Source organism: Eurosta solidaginis, chromosome 4 (genome assembly GCF_040869045.1).
Source record: "Eurosta solidaginis isolate ZX-2024a chromosome 4, ASM4086904v1, whole genome shotgun sequence".
Lineage (NCBI taxonomy): Eukaryota > Metazoa > Arthropoda > Insecta > Diptera > Tephritidae > Eurosta > Eurosta solidaginis.
In genome coordinates this window covers 139,349,333-139,375,357 of record NC_090322.1, presented here as the reverse complement: position 1 = coordinate 139,375,357, position 26,025 = coordinate 139,349,333, and the positions used below count along the sequence as shown (strand labels likewise).

The 26,025-nt window shown below is 38.1% G+C and overlaps 1 protein-coding gene across 15 annotated transcripts in view; it reads right to left on the bottom strand.

Annotated features, from left to right (window-relative positions):
* LOC137250391 (cytokine receptor-like) overlaps nucleotides 1–26,025 on the bottom strand; it is a 243,328-nt gene that overhangs the window by 22,596 nt on the left and 194,707 nt on the right. For all 15 annotated transcript variants that reach the window (XM_067783093.1, XM_067783085.1, XM_067783097.1 and 12 more), the window contains 3 exons: nucleotides 12,291–12,576; nucleotides 7,978–8,434; nucleotides 7,592–7,912 (listed from right to left, as the gene is read on the bottom strand). In XM_067783093.1, the coding sequence (XP_067639194.1) occupies nucleotides 7,592–7,912; nucleotides 7,978–8,434; nucleotides 12,291–12,576 (1,064 nt within the window). The remainder of the gene's footprint in view (nucleotides 1–7,591; nucleotides 7,913–7,977; nucleotides 8,435–12,290; nucleotides 12,577–26,025) is intronic.

Here is a 26,025-nt window from a genome sequence, read left to right as displayed (position 1 = left end):
TCTATCTTATCATCATGGGAGTTTTATCACAACAATTTTCTCCCCTATGTTTTCCGCTTCGGATATATGTCAAAAATTCTTCCTAAAAGCCCTGAAGTAGTGTCATTCAAAGACTCAAAATTAGCAGTATATGACGCCAATAAATCTCATATATGATATCGGAAGGAGGCCTTTATAAGACTTATGTTAGAGGCAAAATATGAACATATAGCATTCGCTTAAGGCTGCTCCTAAATGAGTTCATAACGAGTGCAAACGATCTAAAGTTTGGACTCCTTTCAGACTAATTGTTGACTCCGTGTTTGCTGGGTTGTTTGTTTAAAATCAAAACGAAGATTTTTTTAATTTCAAATGAAGTATAAATTTAATTGCTGAATTGTAATTGCAAGCAGCCTCGAATCAAATGATTTTTAAATACCCAAAAAAAGATACAAAAAAGGAATATTCCGGGTATTTACCCATACAAATGGTAAATACCCGGTAGAATCCCAACTCTACACATAACGAATGAAGTAAATACTTCCATTTCGGAATAAAATTGTAGATTTAATCATCACAGTAATAATAGTTGGTTAACTTCATTTTAAGCACCAATTTTTCACAGACGTGAACTGCCACATATGCGACGTGGTTGAAGTATGTACATATGTCATGTACATATGGTGGATAATTGCCATAGTATGCTCAAGTTATAGGGCCATATACACATAGAGTTATTTGTAATCGCCTTGAAACGGAAATCGGTTATTACAGAAAAGCTTATTACATCCATATTCTGGCGCTCGGTGACAGATAATTATTATAGTTTTTATTGAAACATTAGGGGTATCCATAGAAAACGTAGAAAAATTTCCATTTTACTGTGAAAAGTTTTTTACACGCAACAAGAATATACATTTGAGAAACATTTTCTACGGTTTCTACATTTGCAATACTCAGACCCATGTATATTTGAATAGAAAATGTGACGATAATGTTGAAACTGATTTTTTCATTAAAAAAATAGCAACAAAATACTATGCACGGCAGTTTTGTCAACTTTTTGAATGCATAAAATATAAATTTTATAATTAACTATGGACTCTTAACGCAGGATCAGATCGAAAGGATATTCCTTGTGTAAGTGGTGCGTTCTCTGAGTGTTGTATATTTGGTCTAGAAAACATGGAAAATTATGTACGTTTACTACGTTTCCTAGACTGAGATAATTGCCCTATTATAAGGCATAGGTGCAGTTGGAATTTTTAAAAATACTTGTCAGATACTAATGTCCAGTTTTTCAGTGCGAGTTTAAACTCCAGTTAAAGTGAATTGAGTTAAAACCTCGCTACTTTGCTCGATAACATAACATTTTGCTGCTCATCTGTGGCCGAAGTGCAAGGGTTAAACCAGTGGCGGATCGTGAGCTTGGCTGTGGGGGGCGCGTAAATGGTATCAAAAAGTTTCATAAATTTTGTTTTATTTTTATAAAAGCGGTATTCATATATAAATTGCCATGCATCATGAAATGCCACAATTTTGTGCCTACTGCTATTTTCATGCTCAAGAAAAATGCAAAATTTTTCTTGAATGTGTGCTTTTGATCTGCGTACAGCGCTTAATAATACCAAAATGTAATCTTTCGATTTCAAAGTATTTTCGAAAGTATGTATGTATTCTGTTTTTAAATACTTTTTGTATTTTTTATTTCGTACTGGGTGTGTACATTTCATGCTTATATAATTTTAATAAAACAATGTAATAATAACAATGTAAATAAATGTTAAGTTTAAAGACAGAGTGAAAATTTCTGGAAGTGATCACCGAAAAACGTCATAATTTATTTTTGAGCAACAAATATATTATTTGATAGCTATCGATAACGCTTGGGTTGTGGTAGTCAACGAGCTTCTTGTGGAGCTGGAAGCCAATGGTTGTCGGGTGGTTGCCTATGCAGATGACCTCGCCATCGGGGAAGCTACCACCAAACCTAACCTAACCTATCGATAATACAAACAAATGCTCGTCTTCGATTTTTCCAAAAAGTACTGTATCCTTAATTATCGCTATTTGAATTTTCTTTGTCCTTTTTCTTTTAAAGTTGAATAGCAGCCGATAGGCTCCGCCGGTTTTGACAATTCGGTAAAAGTCTATTTGAGGGGTCGGTTGCTAATACGCTACCAAAAATATCGAGGGATGTGTCAAACGACGCGTATTGACCTCAGTATTAATAATCCGAAGGCGGAAAAAAATTTTAACTCGTTCAAAAGATATTAAACAAAAACCGAAAAATTACCCGCGGGCCCTCTGAAACCGGGGGTGGTATCCATAGTATTTTTGCGCAGAACACCTTTCTGCATTGGCGGCCTTCGGCCGCGCTTATAAAAAATTACCCTGGGTGGGTCCCACACCGGTTTGGAGACCAAAAAAATCCGGGCAAAACACTTATGTTTACAATTTTTTTTGTGGGTACAACAACATTACAACAACCACATGAAAATAGCCAACTTCAACTGCAAATATCTCTCAGCAGAGATACAATTCGGGTTATTGTTGTCGAGATCAATACGCGTCTTTTGACACCTCTCTCGATATTTTTGGTAGCGTATTAGCAACCGACCCCTCAACTAGACTTTTACCGACAATTCAAACACCAATTTGCTTGTAATTAAAAACTCTTTAAGAGCACATTTTTTATTTCTGTGAAATAAATTTCTATTTTTAAAATTGTTGAAAAATCCGTGCAAAAAAAATTTTTCTGGAGCACATTTTTGCACGCAAGGAAAAGCACATACGCAAAATTTTACTCTCTATGATATTCCGTTGAGAAAAAAATGGCTCACAGTATTGATGCTAGATATTTTCATTTCCACACCTTGGACTTGAAGATTTTCCATACAAAATTTTATTTTTCAAATACTTTAAGTATTGAACATTTGAATATTCTTTTTCTTGGATATTTCATTTTTGTTCTGTAACGTATTTGAAAAATAAAATTTCTCGACCTTTTGGTAGATCCGCGCCTGGGTTAAACTCTAGTCGCTTTGACTGGAGTTTAAAGGCTCCATTACTGATACTTAGCATAGACTTGACTGGAGTTTAAAGGCTCCATTACTGATACTTAGCATAGACTTGACTTGACTTGGCGTAAACTTGGCAACTTAGCCACGATTATACTCCACTTAGCGTATACAATCTGTCATCATAATCAATAAATGTCAATTTGTATGACAAAATGTTAAAATGAAATGGAAACAAACAAATGGCATCTCAAAATATAAACGTCACTTAGAACTTACATAGAAAATCAAAATTCAACAGACTTCTGAGTTAATTTTGATTTTCTATGACAGACGTCAAGTTAAGTGTTGTAAGTATCAGTAATGGAGCCTTAAGTATGCACTGGAAAACCGGACCTAAATGCCGGCATATGGGTGTTAGTTTACAATTGATTTTGACAGTCTCTTTTAACACTTATCCTGTATTCAAAAAAGGTAACATACGTGACATAAGTTGGTCAATTTTGCCCAACGGAGGAATGAATAAATTTTGATTTTATTTCAAGCTTTAAAGTATTTTTTTATTCAATAAATAATGAAATTCAGTTAAGTACAAAAAGATGTTCTTAGGGTGATTTTAAGCAACTAGTACATAAGAGAGATGCTTCAGAAAGAGTCTTACAAATAAATTTTTCGCAGCTTCCGCATTTACTGCTATATTTCATATAATTTGATCGACTTGGACAAATAAAGCAACGACCACGTTTTAGATTTGTAGGTTTCGGAGTCTTTTCAGTAGTTCCTGCTGTTTTTTGAGTGTTTATTACGACCATTTTTGCTGCACTTCTTCGAGGAAGTATATATCTTCGCGATATTTCCTGAAAAATAAGTTCGTTTCCGAGCTCTTCTAGGAACAAACGGCGTTTAAATTTTGTATTCTTCTTTAATTCAGGGTTTATTTCTCTAAAAACTACAAAATCATTGTATGCACTTATATCCAGCATATTGTAAAACAAGGACTGTGGCCACCGATTTGTCCTTCGCTTTCAGGTGTATGTCCTGATAACTTGATCTAGTAAAAAGTCTACGATTTCAGGTTTTCAGTGTTGGTATTGATTTCAACATTATTGTGAAGAGTATTGAGTAGATATACAGCTCGATTCTTTTTAGGCACATATCCAACTAATGTGGGTTTGTTCTTGTTATCAAAAAAGAAATGTGAATAATTTTCCGGTTTATTTTTTAACTTTGTAATTCCCACAGGCAAAAACGTTTTATTCTTTCGAACCGTACGAACTAGAGTCATCTTGGGTTTCAAAAGCTCTATCCCCAACTCGTGAGATGTAAAAAAAATTATCGCACGTGATAGTACGACCGTGTATATCCTTCACCAGATCGAGTACAACACGACGCCCCTGCTCTTTCTCAGGCTTACAATTTCGATCTTTACCCGTATAAACCTGCAGCGATCATGCAAAACTTGTTTAGCTATCGCACAAGGCACACATTTTAATTCCGTATTTTCCAGGTTTCGATGGGATATATTGTTTGAAAGGACAACGTCCGCGAAATGTAACCAATTATTCATCGACTGTGGCGAACTCTTCAGGGTTATACATCTTTTGTATGTTACATTCCCAGCGATTCCAAACATCCCTGATTGGTGCCAGTTTATCTCGAACTCGCCTCTCATTCCGGTCAGATTTCTTGTCGAACCTCAGAACTCTGGTGATATTCTGAAATCTGCCTAAAGTCAATGTCGATTTGAAAATTGGACGGCGCTTACAATCATCCCACAAACATTCGAGTGCTTCTTCATGTGATCGAAATACACCTGCTAAGACCAAAAGGCCAAATTATGCTCCCAAACTAATACTATCTATTTCGACCCAATTATTTCCAAACACTGATTGACCTGAAACAAATCCCCAGGTATTACTTTACATGCAGGTACATACTTCTATATAATTATATCTTTCAATTGCAAGTGACTTACCTTCTATATTAGTCATCTCAATGACTATTTTCACCATATCGGGCGGTATAAATAACATAAATGAAGATTGTATACCATCGGTCCGAGCAATGGCATACTGTGTAGGACCTGGCGCGGTGGTAATAACATTTTCTGCAGCCCGCCTGCCAGCTCCGCTTGCAACTGATTGGTTATACCACATATATTTTCCACCCTTCGACGGAAAAGCTCCTGAAACATCATGCTGTCGAGCAGAATTGTCCTCTTCGTCTGTTTCATCAGATAAATTGAGATCGTATAGGGATTCGACTTCTGATATCTGGTCTTCTTCATCATCAATTTCGTTATCGTTTGGTGCTTCATCATCCAAATCTTCTAGAAGGACTTCAATTTCTTTTCTATTCATACTGTGACATAAATAAAACACAACCGCACTAAAAACACTTCTTACTAATTCACAAAATAGTAAGGGGACTCATGAAAGCATATAAACTTATAAGGTGTAAAATTATATCCATTTACACACGCAGTTATATGAACGCACCTAGTAATACTCTTGATAAACTTGATTGTTTATCAGCTGTATTATTGCCAAACAAAATTTTTTTGATTGTTATACAAATTAAAAAATGCCAAAATTAAGTGAAAAATCAAAACTAAAACGCCTTTACTTGCTGATGTTGGAGATTTCTGATGAAAATGCCTGTTGTAATGTCTGCAAGGTTGCATTCCTTTGAGTTTACCGCGTTTACACAATGAAATGTGTGCGTAAATTTATACAAATTGTGTAAATGATTTTTCATACAAAATTTGACAGCTCGTTTACGCACTAGATAAATTTATAAGTTTACACACTTTATAAGGCATTTATACGGTTACATAAGTCCCCCTAGTATAGATTTCACTTTTTTACACTTACTTTATTCTTTGCAAAAAAAAAAAAAACAACCTGACAATTCAAGAACTTTTTACGACCGCGCAGAAGTTTGTAAATATCGCATCATCACGCACGAACAAGTTAGCGGTAAATTTCTGCAAGATAAACATGCACTTTCACTAGAGTTGTGCTTTTTCGTTCATTTCAGAGATTCGAATCTTTCGTTCATTGTTTACTATATAGTTTGGCAGCTTAAGTAGAGGTTATGTTGCGAATAGAGTGGAAGGCAGTGGACTAGGCAGTCGAATGTTATATAATGAAGGAATGGTGTTCGGAGATTTTTCAAAGTTAAAAAAAAAATGATAAAAGCTTTAATATAAATAAAACTATTATTTTAATAACAACAAAAACGCCATATATATTCTGTATACATAAATTTGTAAGGATTATCTCACTTTAAAATTTGAATTAAATAATCTAAAGTTTTGTTTTGAAACTGAGTCGAGAACTGTGCGTGTGAATGTGCGAATTTTCACCGATCAGCTGTTAGTTGCGCTACTTGGTAAAATTTACAATGCTTTCGTTGTTTATCTGATGAACGAACAAGTTGTCCTTTTTGTTCATCTGTTCTTTTTTTTTCAAGCAAATTTGATCACTGCTGCTCGCACCCGCGAAAAAAGCCAACAAGTATAGATGGGGGTGTGTATGCAGCCATGCTTTGTATAGGTATATTTAAATGAGTAATGAATAAATAAGTTAATATATATATGTATAATTAACTTCAAAAAAAAATTGCAAATTTCGGAAGATCCAGGAAATTGAAAGAATACAGACACAAATTGTAAATATGAACTTTTTTTCAAGTTTAATAAATGTAATAATTAATTTTTTACAAAACATGTTTTTCATAAATAGTCCATACATATATTGTTGTAGCAGTGCCACACACAAAGATGGTCACACCTATCTTTAGTGTAAGTGGCATCATTGACATTCGTGCTCACTGTGAATTTCTGCGTATGTATGTATGAATTTACAATGTTCGCGAACGAAAAGAGAGAAAGAATAACATTAGATAAAACGAACTAAAAGAACAAATGAACTAAAAGAACAAAAAGAACCGAGATCGAAGATCTAGTTCACTTGTTCAGTTTAGAGACCCGGTCAATTGAACAAGTTCAGAACGAAACGACCCAACTCTAACTTTCACACTTCTATTCACATACATATGTACATACATCAATACATGTCGGGCAGCCGCGAGATTCATTGTTATTGTCCGTAATGTGCACGGGCATATGTACTTACAAACATATGAGTATGTAGCTATACACATAGTTCTTTTACTATTGGGCAATTTTGACCCACTTATACAATATACGTAACTATTTCTGCCCAGCCTATCCTGTAGATGACATATTTAAAAAAAATTATTTTCAAGTTTAGTTTTATTAAATAATAAAAGTCGAGAACTTTCACCAGATTATATGAAGCCTTTAAAAGTGGTTTGGGCAATTTTGACCCACTTATACAGGATAAGTGTTAAATGCATTAGCAGCGCTGCCACACTTCCTGAAATATGTAGCATATATTTAACAAAGTGTGCAGAAAATTAAATCCAATTTATCATGTCGACAAATTTATCTGCCTGTTGCGTTATCCTCCCATTAGCAGGCAGTCAAGAAAACGGCCCTTAATTGTGAAAATCTTCTTCACAGTAGTACTCAATAAAGAATCTTGATTGTTTGATTTCATACTTACTGCCAATCAATGTTGTGATCCGTAATTTTTCATTCTCATTTTTGTTCGATTCTTTCGATGTCCACGCAGTTACCCAAATTTCATAAGTTGTATAGCTACTCAGACCATCAAGATTGTCTGATAGCCTCATCTGTCCCTGCTGGGTCACATTTTTTATGGGTATTCGTTTAGTTCTAACGTAGTTTTTAATTTCATCCTTATAATAAATTGTGTATAGTTGAAGTTTACCATTGGTTACTTTTGGTGCATCCCAATTTATAGTCAATGAATTACTTGTTATTGATGCTTTGTCAAAACTTAAATTGGTTGGGGGTTCAGGGGCTGCAAGATTGATTCAATGATATTCAATGGTACATATATTACACATTTATATATTTACTACTCACCTGCATCCTTTGTACGGCAAAAAATTGGATCACTAGTAGGGCTATATCTTTTTTCTGAGAACAAAACCAATGTGATATTATACTTAGAATAAGGTTTCAAATTCGTTAAATTGTATTTTTGAGCTCCTGTATTATTTAAAGTTTCCAAATAACAGTGTTGCTGATCTTCTGTTGGCCCTCCACAATAAGTTATATTGTAGCCTTTAAGTACTTTAATACAAGTTTCTTCCAAACGCCATTTAATTTCAATAATTGTCGACGATATAGCCTCAGCTGCAGGCATAACTTTCTCTAGCTGACCATCCAGTGCACCAAAACATGTCTTCCAGTGGAGTCCAGTACTCCAGGTGGGATAATTGGCTGCCACAGCCATTGTTATGGGGTTAAATGTAAAATTCTCTAAAGATATGCTATGCTCTGTTGTTGAGCTATTAACCACTTTGAAGTGCATGGTACCCTTAGGAAATTTCAAAAAGAAGAAATTATTACATACAATATATTGTAACGAATTTACTGCAAATCCTCTTATTTGCAATCTTCTGTTAAGTTCGAATCACTAAACTGTTGAATAAATAACTCCAATATTGAATAATGGAAAAATTTCCTTTATTAAAGTACTTCGCAATAACACTTATACTTTGCAACTAGCTTGCTTAATAACCAAACTGACTGACAGCTTAAATGAAACTGATCTCTCGCCTCCACTGTTGACGCCCTTTTATACTGTCCGACCTCCTCGTTGAATATTTCTAGGCTTTTCTAATTCCAGAACTTACTAGTTAGTTATAAATTTCTCAGCTACAACTACAGATGTATAATTTTTATAGCTTCTCCCATACCCCACGCGCTTGTATGTGTGAGCGACACTTCCCCAATCACAATTGCATACCTTTAGGAGCATTTCAGATAAGATATCTGCATGTGCTTGTGCGTTGCTCTCAGCTGCGTGTACCTACATATGTGTAGACATAATGATTGATTCGTTTATGTAGATACACAAGGATTGATTTATGGAAGTGTATGCAAGGCGCTGCTTAGCATCGGCTTAGAGATGGCAGCACCCCTTAGTTTTGCTAATATTCGTAACAATATGTTCATCATTAATTGATGCAATAACTGGCGCTAATTTAAAAGGCAGATGAAGTCGCTCTATATCATTCTTCCTAAATCAATAGGTAGAGGTAGGCCCCCTCTTTTCCTGCTGCCGAATTCGGGTGCAGACAGGGATACTTTCTTACATACTTAGGTATGTCGTGGTTGATTCTTGACAAGTAAGAATTTAATCTGTTACAATATCCAGAACAAAGTGGGGACAGGGTGACTGGTGTCTCTCTTGGTAGTCTTCTTTCTTCTTCTACAAGGGTAGGATAGTGTATATTGATAACAGGGTTCATCGGGAGGGAACTAGCAAAGGTGTTTATCGATTATGTGTGGATAAGGCTTGGGGCCTCCTTATGCTTGTCAGGATCAAACGGTTGCACGGGCAGGTGCAGGGTCTCATCATATTGATTACAGATATGTTTCCTTGTCCTTCCTGGAGGCGGGGCTAGATGAAGCAGTTGCTAGCTAGGGTGCCCTGGTTTATGACAAATTAGCTAAAACTGTATATTCAGCATTTCGTTATGCTCTTTAATGTTTAGCTCTTTTGCCTCACTATGTACATGATGTTCAGGAGTCATAAGAACACATCACATGACAGTTCTCTTCATCTTGGCTGGCCTGCAGCCTTTTCCAGTGTGTGTGTTTAGACCAGGCGGCCAGACTGCTGACGCAATTGCTTTGTAGGTGGTTACCAGCGTTTCTTTATCTGTTTGTTGTGGCTTTGTACTTTGAGTACAATTTCAGAGGCATGTGCCTTGATGATGAGAGTGTTATCGAACGTTACCCCTGAGATCTTTGGGTAACTGACCGTCGGTTGCGTAAAGCTATCGACGTAAACGTTCAATATTTGCGTCATCTGTTCCTTTCACGTCGGTAACAGAGAGACTGTGTATTTGGTCGGTGATAGTGCCATGTCGCGCGAGGCGAAGTTATCAGAAAGACTGGTTGTCAACCACGCCTAGTAGCGAATGCTGTTAATTTAGCAGCCGAAGCTCTGGCGACCCCAAGCTCCTTATGGAAGTAGGGGGTGCGGGGCGGAGTTGCCTTGAGGGCTCAATGTGCTCATACTTATTCGTTCTCGAGATGGTCTGCCTATACCTTTATGCTACTTGTTACCAGAACGTGCCGGATCTATATCCGACAGAGGACCATCAACATCGATAACACTCCTCAAAACCTTCTAGGAGTGTTTCTATCGCTACAACAACAACAATAACTGGGGAGATAGCTTTTTATTCTAGAAACTAATTCATCTATCAGAAGGCCATTTCCTGGTCTATATACCGCATCACACGGCAGCCCGTTCTATGTGCCGAAGCGACTCGGGATCTTTTTCCCGACAAAGTGCTGTAATTTCATTGTAGCCCTATTTAATAATGTTACATCTTTCCCACAAATTGTCGTTCTCGGAGGAGCTCTTTGGTATTAAACCAAAGCCCCGTCCTAGGATGTGGGTCTACTGCGAATGCAAAAGGATCTATGTCAGACGATCATACTCTTGCCAGTGTGTCACGTGCAAAAGATGGTTGCATCGTTGAGTATGTTCTGGCCTACAACACATTCGTCGCCTCGAAATTTCTACAAATATTTTGTGGCTCCCTCCCTGCTGTCTGCATCCAAGGACGTCTCGCGATTCACGCTCAAGCAGCCTTAGAGGTCCCATCAACTTCCCACTGTTGCTCACACCAAAGTGCGCCTCCAGCTGTCCGTGTGAGCTCTAACCCATTACTTTAATCTGCGTATCATTGATAGAAGCAAATGCCATCTCACTCTGCCTTTTCCGGCACACACACTCGCGTAAGAAGGAGGCATCAACACCTAGTCCCCCATGCTACGTGTTCCGTATGACAGCTTAGAATACTTATGATTGCGGCATCAGTCCAATGCAGTTCATTCCTTGGGCGCTGCCCCCTCCATAGCAATGGCAACCCTCCTATGGGTGCATTCGTTGCACCTTGCTGCCAAAACACAAGTAGCATCCCATCAGGGGCCGCGAAAATTTGTAGGACGTTTATTTCTTTTAGCTGGGCGCTTTTATTTCCCTTTCACGTCAGGGTAACGCTCGAAAATCTCAAACTTTAAAGTTATTCATATTGTAACGAATTTTGGGGAATTCCGCTTATTCCAAACCTACTGCTAACGTTCGAATCGCTAAACTGTTGAATAAATAACTCCAATATTCAGTAATGCCAAATGGTCTTCAATAGCCTACTTTGAGAGTACTTCACAATAACACGTATACTTTACAACCAGTAGTGTGCTTAAATCAAAACTGATTAGTCATGCCTCAGCTTGCGCTGCTTTTATACTCTCGGTTTCCTCGTTCACCCATTTCTCCTAAGGTCTAGTAATTTCGTGAACTTAATGCTTGTTTACCAGCCATATACATGTGTATTTGTAGTTTGTAGCCATATGCGTGTGTATGTGTGAGTACTACTTCGGATGATGATTACATGTGTTTGTGAGTATCTCCCCGTTGCCTTGTATGTATGTGCGTAAATGATGATTGATTTGTTTACGTACACAAGAGTGTCAGCTTGCTTTATTGTTGTTGTGCCTTTATGTAATAACCGCTTATTGATATTAAAATTCGCCACAATATCAATGCGGATAAGACAAGAGTGATATCTTCAGTATGAACGTCAAAAAAATAAATAGAACCTATCACCTGATTTTAAAGTGACTATCGTTGTTTATTCCTGTATCCCTTTCCACATTGTCAAAACGCTAAGAAATAGCTATCTTAAACCAAAGACAATAGCAATAATAAGAGGCGTCAGTTCGATTTTCATTTGTAATGTACCTGATTGCCTAAAATTACCTTCTACACATTTATATTAATATTTATATTAATATACATATGTATATTGTGATTGTTGGAAAGAGGATGAATTGCTTAATTAGTACGATCCCTTAAAACAATCAAAAATACCTCATGAAAATGTGTAGAAACAATTTAAAATTACCCCTTAGATGGGACATTACAAATAAATTTAACAAAAAGTATGAACTGACGTCTCTTATATTATATAAATCCTCCTTGCTGAAACATACTTTCCGGCAGTTAACGGATAAGACATCACATTTTTTTTGGACATGTGTACATGTGTATTGTAATAATTCATACCGCCGGGTTTTCCAATGCATTACTTGGCCAATTGTCTACACGAATCATCAAGAAAGTGGCTTTTTCGAAATGTGTTTTCACTTACCTCACACTCTTTTGGAGACACTGTGCGTTCTTGACACCAAAATACAGTGTAATTACTTGGTGGTTGTTGCTTGTAGTCTACAGGGTGCCTCCATAACAATTTGTACTTTCCATTACTATATAACTGTTCAATTTCCTGTGGTGAATATGCCGTTTTAGGCTTGTAAGCTCCAATTCTGCTTACAGCAAGTGATTTACCAAAAGCGTTCTCAGCTCTTACTTCATATATTCTTTGTTTATCCGACCATGGAAAAACGACTGCTGTTTCTTTGGTTCGTTTAAAGGTACTGTGGGGAAGAAAATCTTTCTTTTAGATTTATGCGTATCATAGAGCGGAAAGATATATGTTCTATTAAGGGATCGAGAAAAATTTAATTAAAATGATAATTTTGTGCAGTATACTTCAGGCGGCTCGCTTTTTCAGCGCTATCTAAGCTAAAGTTGAGCGCAATTTCACTTTGTAACTATGGCCGTTTATATAAAATTGTCTGGGAAATATAGCGGTTTACACGACACTGGATTGAATGCCCGGAGCAAATGGTGACCAAATTGTTTATACTCCTAGCAACAAGAGTATCAGTATAACTTGTTAATCTAAGCAGAAAGGACCTACAAACTCTAATTGGTCACTATACGGGACTCTGTAGTCTACGATAACACCTATGTAGCTAGTTAAATCTATGTATCTGATAGACAAATCATTAGCTTTTGTGCGCTGGAAAATGAAATTATCTCCGAATACGTCGTTCTCACAAGGCAGAAATTCTCCCATCTAGGTGGCGAGACTCTCAATCCTTCGTGATATGGAGCAAATAGCCCGAAGAGGTACTTAAATAAATTAAAAGCCTCCACTCTACAGTAAAGGTCAAGCAGTTCATCGATTCCTAGTAACAATAAGAATAAAAAAGTTTTATTATATTAATATTGTGACGAATATCAGTGACACTAAGTGATACTCCCATCACTAACCTGATACTAAGTAAATAAAGCCACAACACTTGTATGTATGTAAACAAATTAATCATTATGTCTGCACACATACATGCGGGGCAACAGATAGAGATACTCACAAGCGAATGTCATCATCAGCCGCTCACATATACACACGCATATGGATACAAATTGTAAATATACGTGTATATAGCTCATAAACAACCATCAGGTTCACGAAATTACTAGACCTTACGAGAAATGGGTGAACGAGGAAACCGAAGAGTATAAAAGTGGCACAGGCTGAGGCATGAATAATCAGTTTTCATTTGAGCTATCAATCAGTTTGGTTATTAAGCAAGCTATTCGTTGCAAAGTATAAGTGTTATTGTGAAGTACTTTAATAAAGGCCATTTTTCAATTATTCAATATTGGAGTTATTTATTCAACAGTTTAGTGATACGAACGTTGGCAGAAAATTGCAAATAAGGCGAATTGCAGTAAATTCGTTACAATTGGTGTCAGAAGAGGAATTGTTGAATAAATGCCAGAGGACAACAAGGACATGGCAAAGTTCAGTGAATTGAAGATCCAGCAACTGAAGAAGGAGTTGGAGAACCGTGGATTGAATACAACCGGCATTAAACTCGAACTTCAGGCACGACTACAAGAGGCAATGGAAGCAGAAGGAATTGATGTGGACGAGTATGTCTTTTATCCTGATGGGGACGAGGCAACAACAAAAATTGAAGAGAAAAACGAAACATCGCAGACGGTTACGAGCACAGACTTGAACATGATTTTGGCTGCAATATCTGCTCAAACATCGACAGTATCATCTCAATTGGAAGAACAGAAAACGTATATGTCATCACAGATGGAATCCCAAGAGTCACGAATAACATCGAAGATTGAAGCACAAGAAACGCGTATGTCAGAAATGTCGACACGGATTACATCGAAGATTGAAGCACAAGAAACGCGTATGTCAGAAATGTCGACACAGATTGCATCGAAGATTGAAGCACAAGAAACGCGTATGTCAGAAATGTCGACACAGATTACATCCAAGATGGAAACTCAACTGGAAGAGCAAAAGACATGTATGACATCTCAGTTGGCTGAGCAATTTAAAGCACAGGAGGCCCGCATATCCTCGCAGCTGGAGGCACAGGAGACAAGGGTAACATCAAAGATGGAAGCACAGGATACAAAAATTGTGCAGCTCGAGGACAAAATTGATGCCGAGATAGAAGCTTTGAGAGGTCGTATACAGGAGTTGCAAATGAATCGCTCAGCTGTTTCAGCGAGTAATCCAAAGGTAAAAAAACCATCCTTTGACGGTTCTGTACCTTTCCAGGTGTTTAAGATTCAGTTTGAGAAGACCGTAGCAGTGAACAACTGGAGTGCCGAAGATAAAGTTGCTGCACTATTCGTGGCATTGAAAGGATCTGCTGCTGAAATCCTACAGACTATTCCCGAGCGAGAGCGGAACAACTACGAAACATTGATGAGCGCTCTAGAGAGGCGATACGGAAGCGAACACAGGAAGCAGATACACCAAATAGAGTTGCAAAACCGCTACCAAAAAGCTAATGAGACTTTGCAGGAGTTTGCGTCAGATGTCGAAAGGCTTGCACATTTGGCGAATGCCGACGCACCCGTGGAATACACCGAAAGGGTAAAAATTCAGAGCTTTATAAATGGCATACGGGACGTCGAAACGAAGCGAGCCACATACGCAAACCCAAAGCCAACATTTGCAGAAACGGTATCACATGCATTGACTCAGGAAACTGCCTCACTATTGAGTAAACCAGCATACAAAGCTCATCGTGTGGAAGTGGAAAGACCAGATTAGGTAGACACAATTTTGGAAGCACTGAAGGGATCACAACAGAAGAATGCCGGAGTTATTAAATGTTTCAAGTGCGGCAACCCAGGTCATGTTGCACGACATTGCAGCACCGGTCCCAATAGCTCCAACAATGTGGGTGGCCGTAAACACAGAGCTGAAGGAGATGAGCAAATCTCCAAGGCCACTCAATCGTTAAACTAAAGCGAGTCAGCCGCAAGGGGCGACAGCTGGCTCCCTCAATTGAATGCCCCATAATCTCTATCTCACAAATTGGAAGAAGGTCAAGCAATCTTACTGTCGGAGGACATGTGGATGGAAAGGAACGTTTACTGACTGTAGATACGGGTGCATCCCATTCCATTATTCGAGCGGATTTAGTCAACAAGAAGATAAGACCATTGCATGGAGCAAGATTGATTACAGCCACTGGAGAAGACAGCACGGTTCTAGGAGAAGTATCATGTGAAGTCGCAATTGGGAACGTCATGGTAGTACACAATTTTATAGTGGCAGAGATTGTTGATGAAATCATAATTGGAGTGGACTTCTTAATCGACCAGGGCATCAAGATCGACATGCAAAGCAAGACGATGCGATATAAGAACATGGATGTACCACTCAATTTCGGCTACGAGAGAGGCTACAGCAGTAAACGAGTGCTAGTGGAAGAGAGTCAGCAAATACCACCAAAATCCGAAGCAGTCATCTGGGCAAAGGTTGATGGAGATTGTGGGACAAACAAATTGTGGGTTGTCGAAGCAGCAAACAAATCAGCACCGAACATACTTGTAGGAAAAACCCTGGCTATGACAAAACAAGATGGACGTATTCCGGTAAGAGTACTCAATGAGTTCAAGTCACCACTCAAACTGACCAAAGGAGCAAGAGGCTGAAGTGATTATTAACTGTGAACAGCTTCAGGAACACGTTTCATCTAGTAATACTGATCTTTCAAATGACATCACGGCATGGACTGAGGGGCTAGAGGAAGATTATCAGAGTAAGGCAAAGCAACTGCTCCTAAAGTATGTTGTGAAACATCAAATTGACACTGGAGACGCGAGGCCGATACGTCAAGCTCCACGTAGTGTTCCACTAGCGAAGCGGGAAGTTGTGAGTCAAATTATACAAGAAATGAGCGACAGCGGCGTCATCGCACCATCAGCTAGTCCCTGGAGCTCACCGGTAGTACTTGTAAAGAAGAAGGATGGAAAAATGAGGTTTTGCGTGGACTACCGGAAACTGAATGACGTTACGAAAAAGGATAGCTACCCATTGCCAAGAATTGACGACACTCTGGACTCGCTCTCTGGTACGAAATGGTTTTCCACACTGGACTTGAAAAGCGGCTACTGGCAAGTTGAGGTGAAGGAGGAAGATAAAGAGAAAACAGCCTTCAGTGTCGGTGATGGTCTTTGGCAATTTACAGTGATGCCTTTTGGACTTTGTAATGCACCAGCTACTTTTGAGAGACTCATGGACCAGGTAATGAAAGGACTACATTGGAAAACATGCTTGGTGTACCTGGACGACATCATCGTATTGGGCAAGAATTTTGATGAACATCTTAAGAACTTGGAGGAAGTTTTCCAGAGAATAGCTGGCGCTGGTCTGAAGTTAAGTCCCAAAAAGTGTGCCCTGTTTAAAAAAGAAATATATTATTTGGGTCACAAAGTAACGACAGAGGGCATCCGCACAGCGAATGAAAAGATAGAGGTAGTAAAGGATTGGCCAAGACCACAGAATCTGCATGAATTGAGAAGTTTCCTTGGGCTGTGTACATATTACCGCCGATTTGTACCAAATTTTGCCAGCGTAGCCCATAGTCTCCACGAGCTAACAAGAAAAAATAAAGCTTTTGAATGGAAGAAGGAGCAAGAAGTATCTTTCCAAACATTGAAGGAGCGTTTGTGCACTGCCCCAATGTTGGCATATCCGATTCCAGGAGCCACGTTTATTCTAGATACAGATGCGAGCGGATATGCTATAGGAGGCGTTTTATCACAACTGGTCGATGGACAGGAGAAGGTAGTTGCATATTACAGCCGTTCAATTGGAAAACCAGAGAGGAACTATTGCGTTACACGGAGAGAGCTGTTGGCATTGGTAGAATGCATTAAACATTTCCACAAATACCTCTACGGCCAGCGATTCCGCGTCAGGATAGATCACGCAGCGCTGAAATGGCTTCTGCAGTTCCGTAATCCGAAAGGACAATTTGCACGGTGGATCGAGCGACTACAAAGCTATGACTTTTCCATTGAGCATCGAAACGGTAGTACCCATGGAAATGCTGATGCAATGTCACGAAGACCATGTAGTTTGGAATGCAAGCACTGTTCAAAGGCTGAGGCTAAAGAAGACATTATAGATGTCCGTCTAATGACTATAACATGTACAGATGAATGGGACAAGGAACAGCTAAAAGTGTCAGCTAGAAGATGCAGATCTGTCACGTGTTATGCAAGGGCTCGAACGAAACGAAAGACCAAACAGAGAAGAGATGTCAGCAGATAGTCACATTGCGAAGTCATATTGGGCACAGTGGAACAGTTTAGAATTGATATCCGGTTGCTTGCATCGAGTATGGCAGAGTGAGGATGGTCAATGCAAGAAGAAACTGATAGTTGTTCCCAGAAAGAGGATCCCTGACGTGCTCAGCGAGCTGCACAATGGTCCAAGTGGAGGTCATCTTGGAATTACGAAGACAGTCGAGAAAATTAAGCAGAGATTCTGTTGGGTTGGTTACCGTCAGTCGGTCACCGAGTGGATTGCCAACTGCGAGGTATGTAACAGAGCGAAAGGGCCCAAAACCCGAATTCATGGCCAGATGAAGCAGGATATTTCAGGTGCACCATTTGAAAGGATCGCCATGGATGTCGCGGGTCCATTTCCTACTAGCAACCGCGGAAACAAATACGTACTGGTGGTTATGGATTATTTCAGTAAATGGCCAGAGGTATACCCAATCCCAAACCAAGAAGCAGAAACAGTAACAGAAGTGGTTAAAAACGAATGGGTTGCAAGGTATGGTGTACCAATGGAGTTACATTCTGACCAAGGCAGGAATTTTGAATCAGCTGTGTTCCAAGAAATGTGCAAGAAGTTGGGCATTCGAAGAACACGGACAACTGCATTGCATCCTCAGTCCGATGGTATGGTGAAACGTTTCAATAGAACATTGGAGGAGCATTTAAGGAAAGTAGTAGACAAGTACCATAAGGACTGGGATACACACATATCATTATTCTTGATGGCCTACCGATCGGCAGTACATGACACAACGGGCCAAACTCCCGCAAAGGTAATTTTTGGCAATGATCTTCGACTGCCAGCTGATTTAAAGTATGGGATAGATGCCGATGCGGAGAGGAATGCCAAGAAATCCACTGGTGTCTTGGAAGAAGAGCTGAGAGAGATACACGATCTGGTAAGGCAACGAGCAAAGATTATGAGTGACAAGATGAAAGCGAGGTACGATAAAGCAATTAATTCGGAAGGGTTTCAGGAAGGAGATTTGGTGCTGCTATACAACCCACAACGAAAAAAAGGTTTGTCTTCGAAATTGCAGTGTAACTGGGAAGGCCCATACAAAGTTGTAAAACGGATCAACGATGTAGTGTACCACATTCAAACCATTGGCAAACCACGAACCAAAATGAAAGTGGTTCATTTGGAAAGGCTGGCAGCGTTTAGATCGAGAGATTTGTCTGATCGGGACGATCAGACCTAGGTGGAGGGCAGTGTGACGAATATCAGTGACACTAAGTGATACTCCCATCACTAACCTGATACTAAGTAATTAAAGCCACCACACAATGAAGCAAGCTGCTACACTTGTATGTATGTAAACAAATTAATCATTATGTCTGCACACATACATGCGGGGCAACAGATAGAGATACTCACAAGCGCATGTCATCATCAGCCGCTCACATATACACACGCATATGGATACAAATTGCAAATATACGTGTATATAGCTCATAAACAACCATCAGGTTAACGAAATTACTAGACCTTACGAGAAATGGGTGAACGAGGAAACCGAAGAGTATAAAAGTGGCACAGGCTGAGGCATGAATAATCAGTTTTCATTTGAGCTATCAATCAGTTTGGTTATTAAGCAAGCTATTCGATTCAAAGTATAAGTTTTATTGTGAAGTACTTTAATAAAGGCCATTTATCCATTATTCAATATTGGAGTTATTTATTCAACAGTTTAGTGATACGAACGTTGGCAGAAAATTGCAAATAAGGGGAATTGCAGTAAATTCGTTACAATATATTGTCTTCAAGACCAAGTTTGATATTTTTGTAAAATGTAGACAAAAAAACAAAGTTCGTAGACCGTATAGCCGACTATTTCAAAACCCATGATGGTTTATCATCAGCGATCCACACATTGAAGGCTTGAAGTTTAGCGCTCCAAGCCATCAATGCACTTTGCAAGTTTCTATTTATAACCCGTTTTCTACTTTTTGTTTATTCTTTACCACCGTTAATTGAGTGCGCCAATCAGGTGCTATTATCTCATTAGACGAGGATTTTTGCTGCAGCCCATACGGTTTTTCTTTAAGCTCTTGCTTTTGTTAGAATTCCAGGGTGCTCTCCCCGTAGACTGAAAGTATTTAATGTTATGTATGCTTTTTTAAATAAAAAAATAATGTCACAATGTCTTACATAAATTGGTCCAACATCCAGCAATGTTTTGGATATTACATTGAGCTCCGAACGTGATATATCAAGGTATGATTGGATGGTTATTGATAGACCATCCTTCCCCGACCATGCGTATATCAGATTCAGCATCCTCCTAAAGAAGGTAGAGAAGGGAGGAACCTTTAGAAACCCTAGGCCAACGAACTGGACTAAATTCCAGAAACAGGTAGAAGCAAAACTGGGACAACCCAAAGAGGTTGCCAATGTGGAGGAACTGGAGGAGTCTAATGAATTCCTAAAAAGGACGCTTATGACTGCGTATAACAAAGCTTGCTCTCTAAAAAGCTTCAGAGAAAAGAAAAGCCGCCATGGTGTATCAATGAGCTGAGTCTTCTAAGAAGACAGTGGTTTGTCAAGCGTCTAGATCTAAAACTGCTCAGCTACAGAAGAAATATCATCAGCTGAGGTTAAAACTTAAATTAATAGAATATAGAAACAAACATATACAGCATTAACGATTAAGAGAGATAAGGACAGTCTTTTTTATAGAAAAAAGGGAGTCCGACATATCAAATGTGTTTGAGTGAGAATTATAATCTTGGCACAAACACCGGAAAGGTTCGTTAAGTTCGAAATTCGTTCTACATTGTTTTAAAAGAAGAGGTTTGTAGTGTCTCCTAGTGCGACAGGGAACACTAAAGTTCACTTCGTTCAGAAGAAATGGGCTTGAAATCGATCTATTCAGTAGTTTTGTCATAAATATTACGCCAAGCATTTCTCTACGACTAGCAAGAGTTGGATTATTGATAAGTTTGAATCGATGTGTATAAGGTGGAAGATTAAATGAAGAGTCCCATTGAAAATTCCTTAAGGCAAATAGTCAAAATTGTTTTTGTATTGATTCGAGTCTGTTAGTTTGAACTTGAAAACGCGGATTCCAGACTATTGAGCCCTACTCTACTCGGTCTAACCAATGTTGTGAAGAAGGTTTTCGTAACGTAGGGGTCGCTAAACTCTTTTGACCACCTTTTCACAAATGCTAAGACACCTTTAGCTCTATTGACAGTGACACTTATATGAGTGTTGAAGCTAAGTTTGCAGTTCGTTGTAACTCCCAAGTCTACAAAAATATTAATCAAGGTTTTGGTTGTTAATTGTGTAAGAAGCTGGCTGTAAACTCCTGCGCGAAAAACACATAAATTTACATTTCTGAAGATTAAGCGGCATGTAGTTCACATTGCACCAAGCAGCTAAGCAATTTAAATCCGTCTGAAGTAAAGAACGTTCTTCAATCGACGCGTAAGTCTTAAAAAGTTTTACATCATCAGCATACATCAAGATTTTAGAATATTTTATAGTTGTGGAGACATCGTTTATAAATGGCAAAAACAGAATCGGACCAAGATGGCTGCCCTGAGGAACACCAGAGGTGACACTAATGCTACTCGAAAACATATTTTTAAAGATTACTCTTTGTGTTCTGCCACAGAGATAGGAGGAAATCCAACGAGTGAGATTAGGTTGAAACCCAAGCATGTCGAGTTTATATAGAAGTAAAGAGTGACATACTTTATCGCATGCTTTATTAAAATCGGGGTATATAAAGTCGGTGTGAATATTTTCTCTGAACCCGTTCGAAATATGAGTTGTGAACTCAAGTAAATTAGTTATGGTTGATTTGCCCTTACAAAACCCATGCTGAGAACTTGCAATTAATGTTGAAATCGGAAATGTTAGGTGATTTGTAACGATTGCTTCGAACAACTTTGGAATAGCGGACAGTCTAGCTATGCCACGATAGTTTTCAATGGACGACTTAATGCCACTTTTATGGAGAGGGATGAGAAAGAATTCCTTTCATGCCGTCGGGAAAGTTCCATACTTCAAAGATAGGTTAAACAGATCAGTAAGAGGTTTGTAGATGAACATTTTTTAAGAAAGCATGTGGGAATTAAATCAGGGCCGTATGTAAAAGATTATTTTAGGGTCTTTAGATACAATAAGAATGGAGCAGCGACTGAATTTGTTGAATGCAATCTCGGCGGAATATTAGAATTAGATTTGAAAAATTGAGCGAAGAAATTCGCAATCTCTTGTTTATCGCTGGAAATGTTACCATTAAACTTCATAGCGGAAGGAAAACCCTTTACCCCACGTTTAGAATTTACGAAACCATAAAACGACCACGGGTTGCTTATAATTTTCTTCTTTTTACAGACATAAGCTTTAAAGCACTTTTTATTAAGTTCAAAATACTTATGACGCAGAATAGCATAACAAACGTAATCGGAATGTAACACAGTCTTCTTATATATTTGAAGTAACGTGACTTTTTGTTTTTCACATATTTTAGTTCTTTATTGTTCCAGGCTTGCATTGGTTCATCATATGAACAAATACGTTTAGGCACATACTTTTCAAACATGATTCAATCACAAGACAGCCAACATTTTTGTCAATTGCGGCCATCTTGCTCCCAAGTTGAACTGAGATCCCCTGACTGTGTTGCTTCTTGGCAAGTTTGTTTAAAAAAAGGAGTTAAAGGCATAATCTTAGAACAAAAATATATTTCAGAAACACATATCTATTTGACCTTGGAATTTTTATTTATTTTTGAAAAAAAAAAAAATTGTTTTCATCACATGAAAATTGGTAAGTTTAGACAAAAATTTAATAATGAAGCAATATACAGGAACTTTTTAGAATTCAAAGTACACTATTCAATTTTAATTCCTTACTGAGCTGTTTGTAGGTCACTTGTATCTCCTCCATGTATTATATACCTTTCCCTATTCTATTGGGGACGGCTTTAATAAATTTTTTTGGCAGATTTCAAATGGAGTGCTATCCCATCCCAATTCTACGTTTTCTGCCAAAATTAGTCATTGTTTTGAAATTAAAAGGATGACAATATTCTCCAAAGGCCTTATTACAAGCTCTCAATCGGGTTGAGGTTAGGGGGGGGGGGGGGTTGACTTGGCCATTGCATACATGTGACAATTCCATTTCTGAACCACTGAAATATCAACCGAAAAGTAAGTGATAACTCTATGTGAGTGGCATGCTTTTCCACTCATATGTCAGCTCAACAGTAGTATTGCGGTCTTTATCCAAAATAAAGGACCCACACCTTCCAAAGAGAAACATATCTCGACCATTATGTTTCCGCTTACATGCGCAATTGTCCTTTTGGTGTATGAAGAAGATAAAAATTTGCCCTTCTGGCCATGTACTGTATTTTTGGAGTCGTTTCCACACAAATTAGTCTTCCACTGAATAAAATATTTCGCCATTTTTTTCTTCAATGGGACCGCACCAATGCTGTGTGTGAAGTGGCAAAAGCTTGTCTCTTCTGTATGTGATGAAAAATGAAAACTTGGTCGAAAATAGATTTACTAATACCAATCAGTTCACTGACTATGGCTTCAGTCTTTCGCACATAAACCTAAATAAATGTAGAATGTTGTTTTAGGAAATAACTGAGCTTAAGTAACTAATTAAGTATTTGAAACTACTTAAGCTATTGAAAGTGAGCATAAATGCAATCTTGTACAATTATTTAAAAGGTATTTAATATAAAATATATTTTAGTGTTCTATTCTGCCGTGAAAATTAAATAAGTAAACACATAGTTTCAGTATCATTTCGCAACTATCCGCAGACCAATTCGCGATTATTTCGTGACCATCTCTAGATCAGTTTGGGTTTGCTTTTGAGACTATATCGGGACCATTTGGGGAATATCTTCTAGAGGTTTACGCCGACCACCTTATCGACTGCGGCGGCGTAGGCTCTATTATAATCGGCGTAAACCTCTAAACTGAATAGCTGGACTTCAGAATAACACATTGCCCACAACTAATGAATATGGAAACATACTGCTGACGTCAATAATATGTTTGCCGATCTGGAACAATATCATAAAGTTGCGGATGAGTATCTGGGAGGCTTGCAAAAAAAAAAAAATATTTGGATAGGTTTGCTTATACGTATTTAAGCAAATCGACGTTTCGGCCATTTGGAAAGATCCGGGGTTTTTGCCTCAAAATCTCGCGGATCGCTCAAACAATTTCAGGAGCAGCTCCTTGCGGAGGGAGGGAGAAATACTGTAAATGGTCACACTTTCGTAACTGTTGTTCTGGGGTAACTCTAATACTCGTCGTCGGCACGATTTGTTCAAATCATTTGTGGCTCCATGCTGGTCACGCACAAAAGTGACTTACAGTTGCTATCAATTATCTACTAATAGTCATGACTCTCGTGGCACAGTTTTACGATTAGCATCAATGCTGGCTTATTGATGATCGCGCCAAAGGGCGCTTTCATTTCGGCTGTTTCTAAGACTGCGACTTCAAATATCGCAATTGGATTTTATAACTGGCAGTGATGCGCATCCCTTGATACTCGACCATATCGGACCAATTTTCGAAATGAACTTCTTGAGGTTAGGGCGAACCTGAATCCTTAGCGGCAATCGTGATACTGGATTGGACAATTTTCAACAAACCGACGAGCAACTAACATTTGCGAACACAACTTGTACAGTTTCCACACCCTAGGCATATTGATAAAGTAGTAAAGCTACGCCTAATATATTATTATTGCGATTGGTAAACATTTTTATTTATTTTCAGGTCTTATGGGGGGCGTATCGCCTTTTACAACCAGGCCGTGTTATGATTTTAGAATTAAGTCACCTATAACATAGAATCAAATTGTGAATGGATAATTATTTAACACAAAATATATATTTCAGTTAAAATAACCAAGTTGTAGCAAATATTTTAAAATTCACTTATACCTAATTAACTATATTAAAGTAAAATTAAAATTAAAATGTTAATGAAAATATTTATAATAAAATCACTTTTTCCATTGAAACTGTTTATGAATATTTGAAGGTTTGGCCATATTCTGTCGAATGGTTGAAGCGAATTTTCTCCAATTCGCATTCCCAGCACCTGTGAAAATCTTGTCTTGCTTACCGGTGCATTTAACGGACAATGTGAGCATACAAGAATTATGTATTTGTAAGAAATTAATACAAAGTCGATATACAAACTTTGAAAAGCTTGAATATGTATATGTTTTGTTGCAGAGATTCGCAGCCCCCGCGAAAGTATCTGTATGGTACTGTTTAAGCCGCCTTTATCAATACATCAACGGCGGCGAACTTCTTACGCGCAGCCGTGCGCGGCGAGTGGAACGGCGCCAACACGACCACTACCATCGTCCTAAATAATGCACTGCAACGAACTAGTCAAAAACCAATAGCCGGCAACCGCGGGCGCGCTCCTTTTGGATATCTTTGCATACCAATCGTGTATATACATACATAAATTTAGTTTGAATATATGTATATTGAAGCTAAATTCATTTATTATTAAATGTTTGTAAAAAAGTGAATTGTGTAAAATCATTAATAACTAAAGAAAATATTAAAAACTGGAACTATAACGTCTTGAAAAATCTAAACAATCATCTTTTTATTTGCGCAAAAAGTAGTGCAGTGCAGCGAAGAGAGACCAATTATTCAGGTACAGTAATACGATTATACATATGTACTTATTTATTTCGTCTGTGCGTGTAAGCATATATACTTTAAAATGCAAAATTGATAACTATTAACATACTACCTTTCATACTAGTCTACTACCATTCCTACCATCATGGGGAAAAATTATTCCCCTTTTTCCTTCCTACAGAAATGCAACCCGGAGTGATTTTAGAATTTGGGAGTGTCAAAGCTCTGCTGTCAGTTGGAGAACAAACCTCTAGTAATTGAATCATGCTTTTCAAACAAGTTATAAATGACATTATTAATATAAAAAACGATCTGATCCACATCCGCATTATATTGAGGCCAATTTATTTTAGAAAGTTATTCATTTAATTTTTTGAAATTGGCTCTCGAAAAATCAAAACGACTGGTAAAAAAAAAACTGTTTTATTTATGCAACCAAAAACGTTGCCCATGGTTTCGTAAATTATCTCGAGGGAAGGATGGTAAACATCTTCAGGTAACACTAGAGGCTCACATCGGTTCACAGAGAATTTATATATTTCATCTACAAAGGCTAAATCTAAAAATTGTCCGTACTTATTTGGAAAAATATTGATCTGATTAAGACAAAGGTCGGATATTTCATACAAAAAGTCGCTGTTACACGTCTTAGATGAGACTGGTAAAATATTATGATCATAGGTGTTCCATGATATATGCGGCAAGTTAAAATCGCATGGCTTCATCATCGAATAACCAGTTTTTATCAGTTAAACATACTGC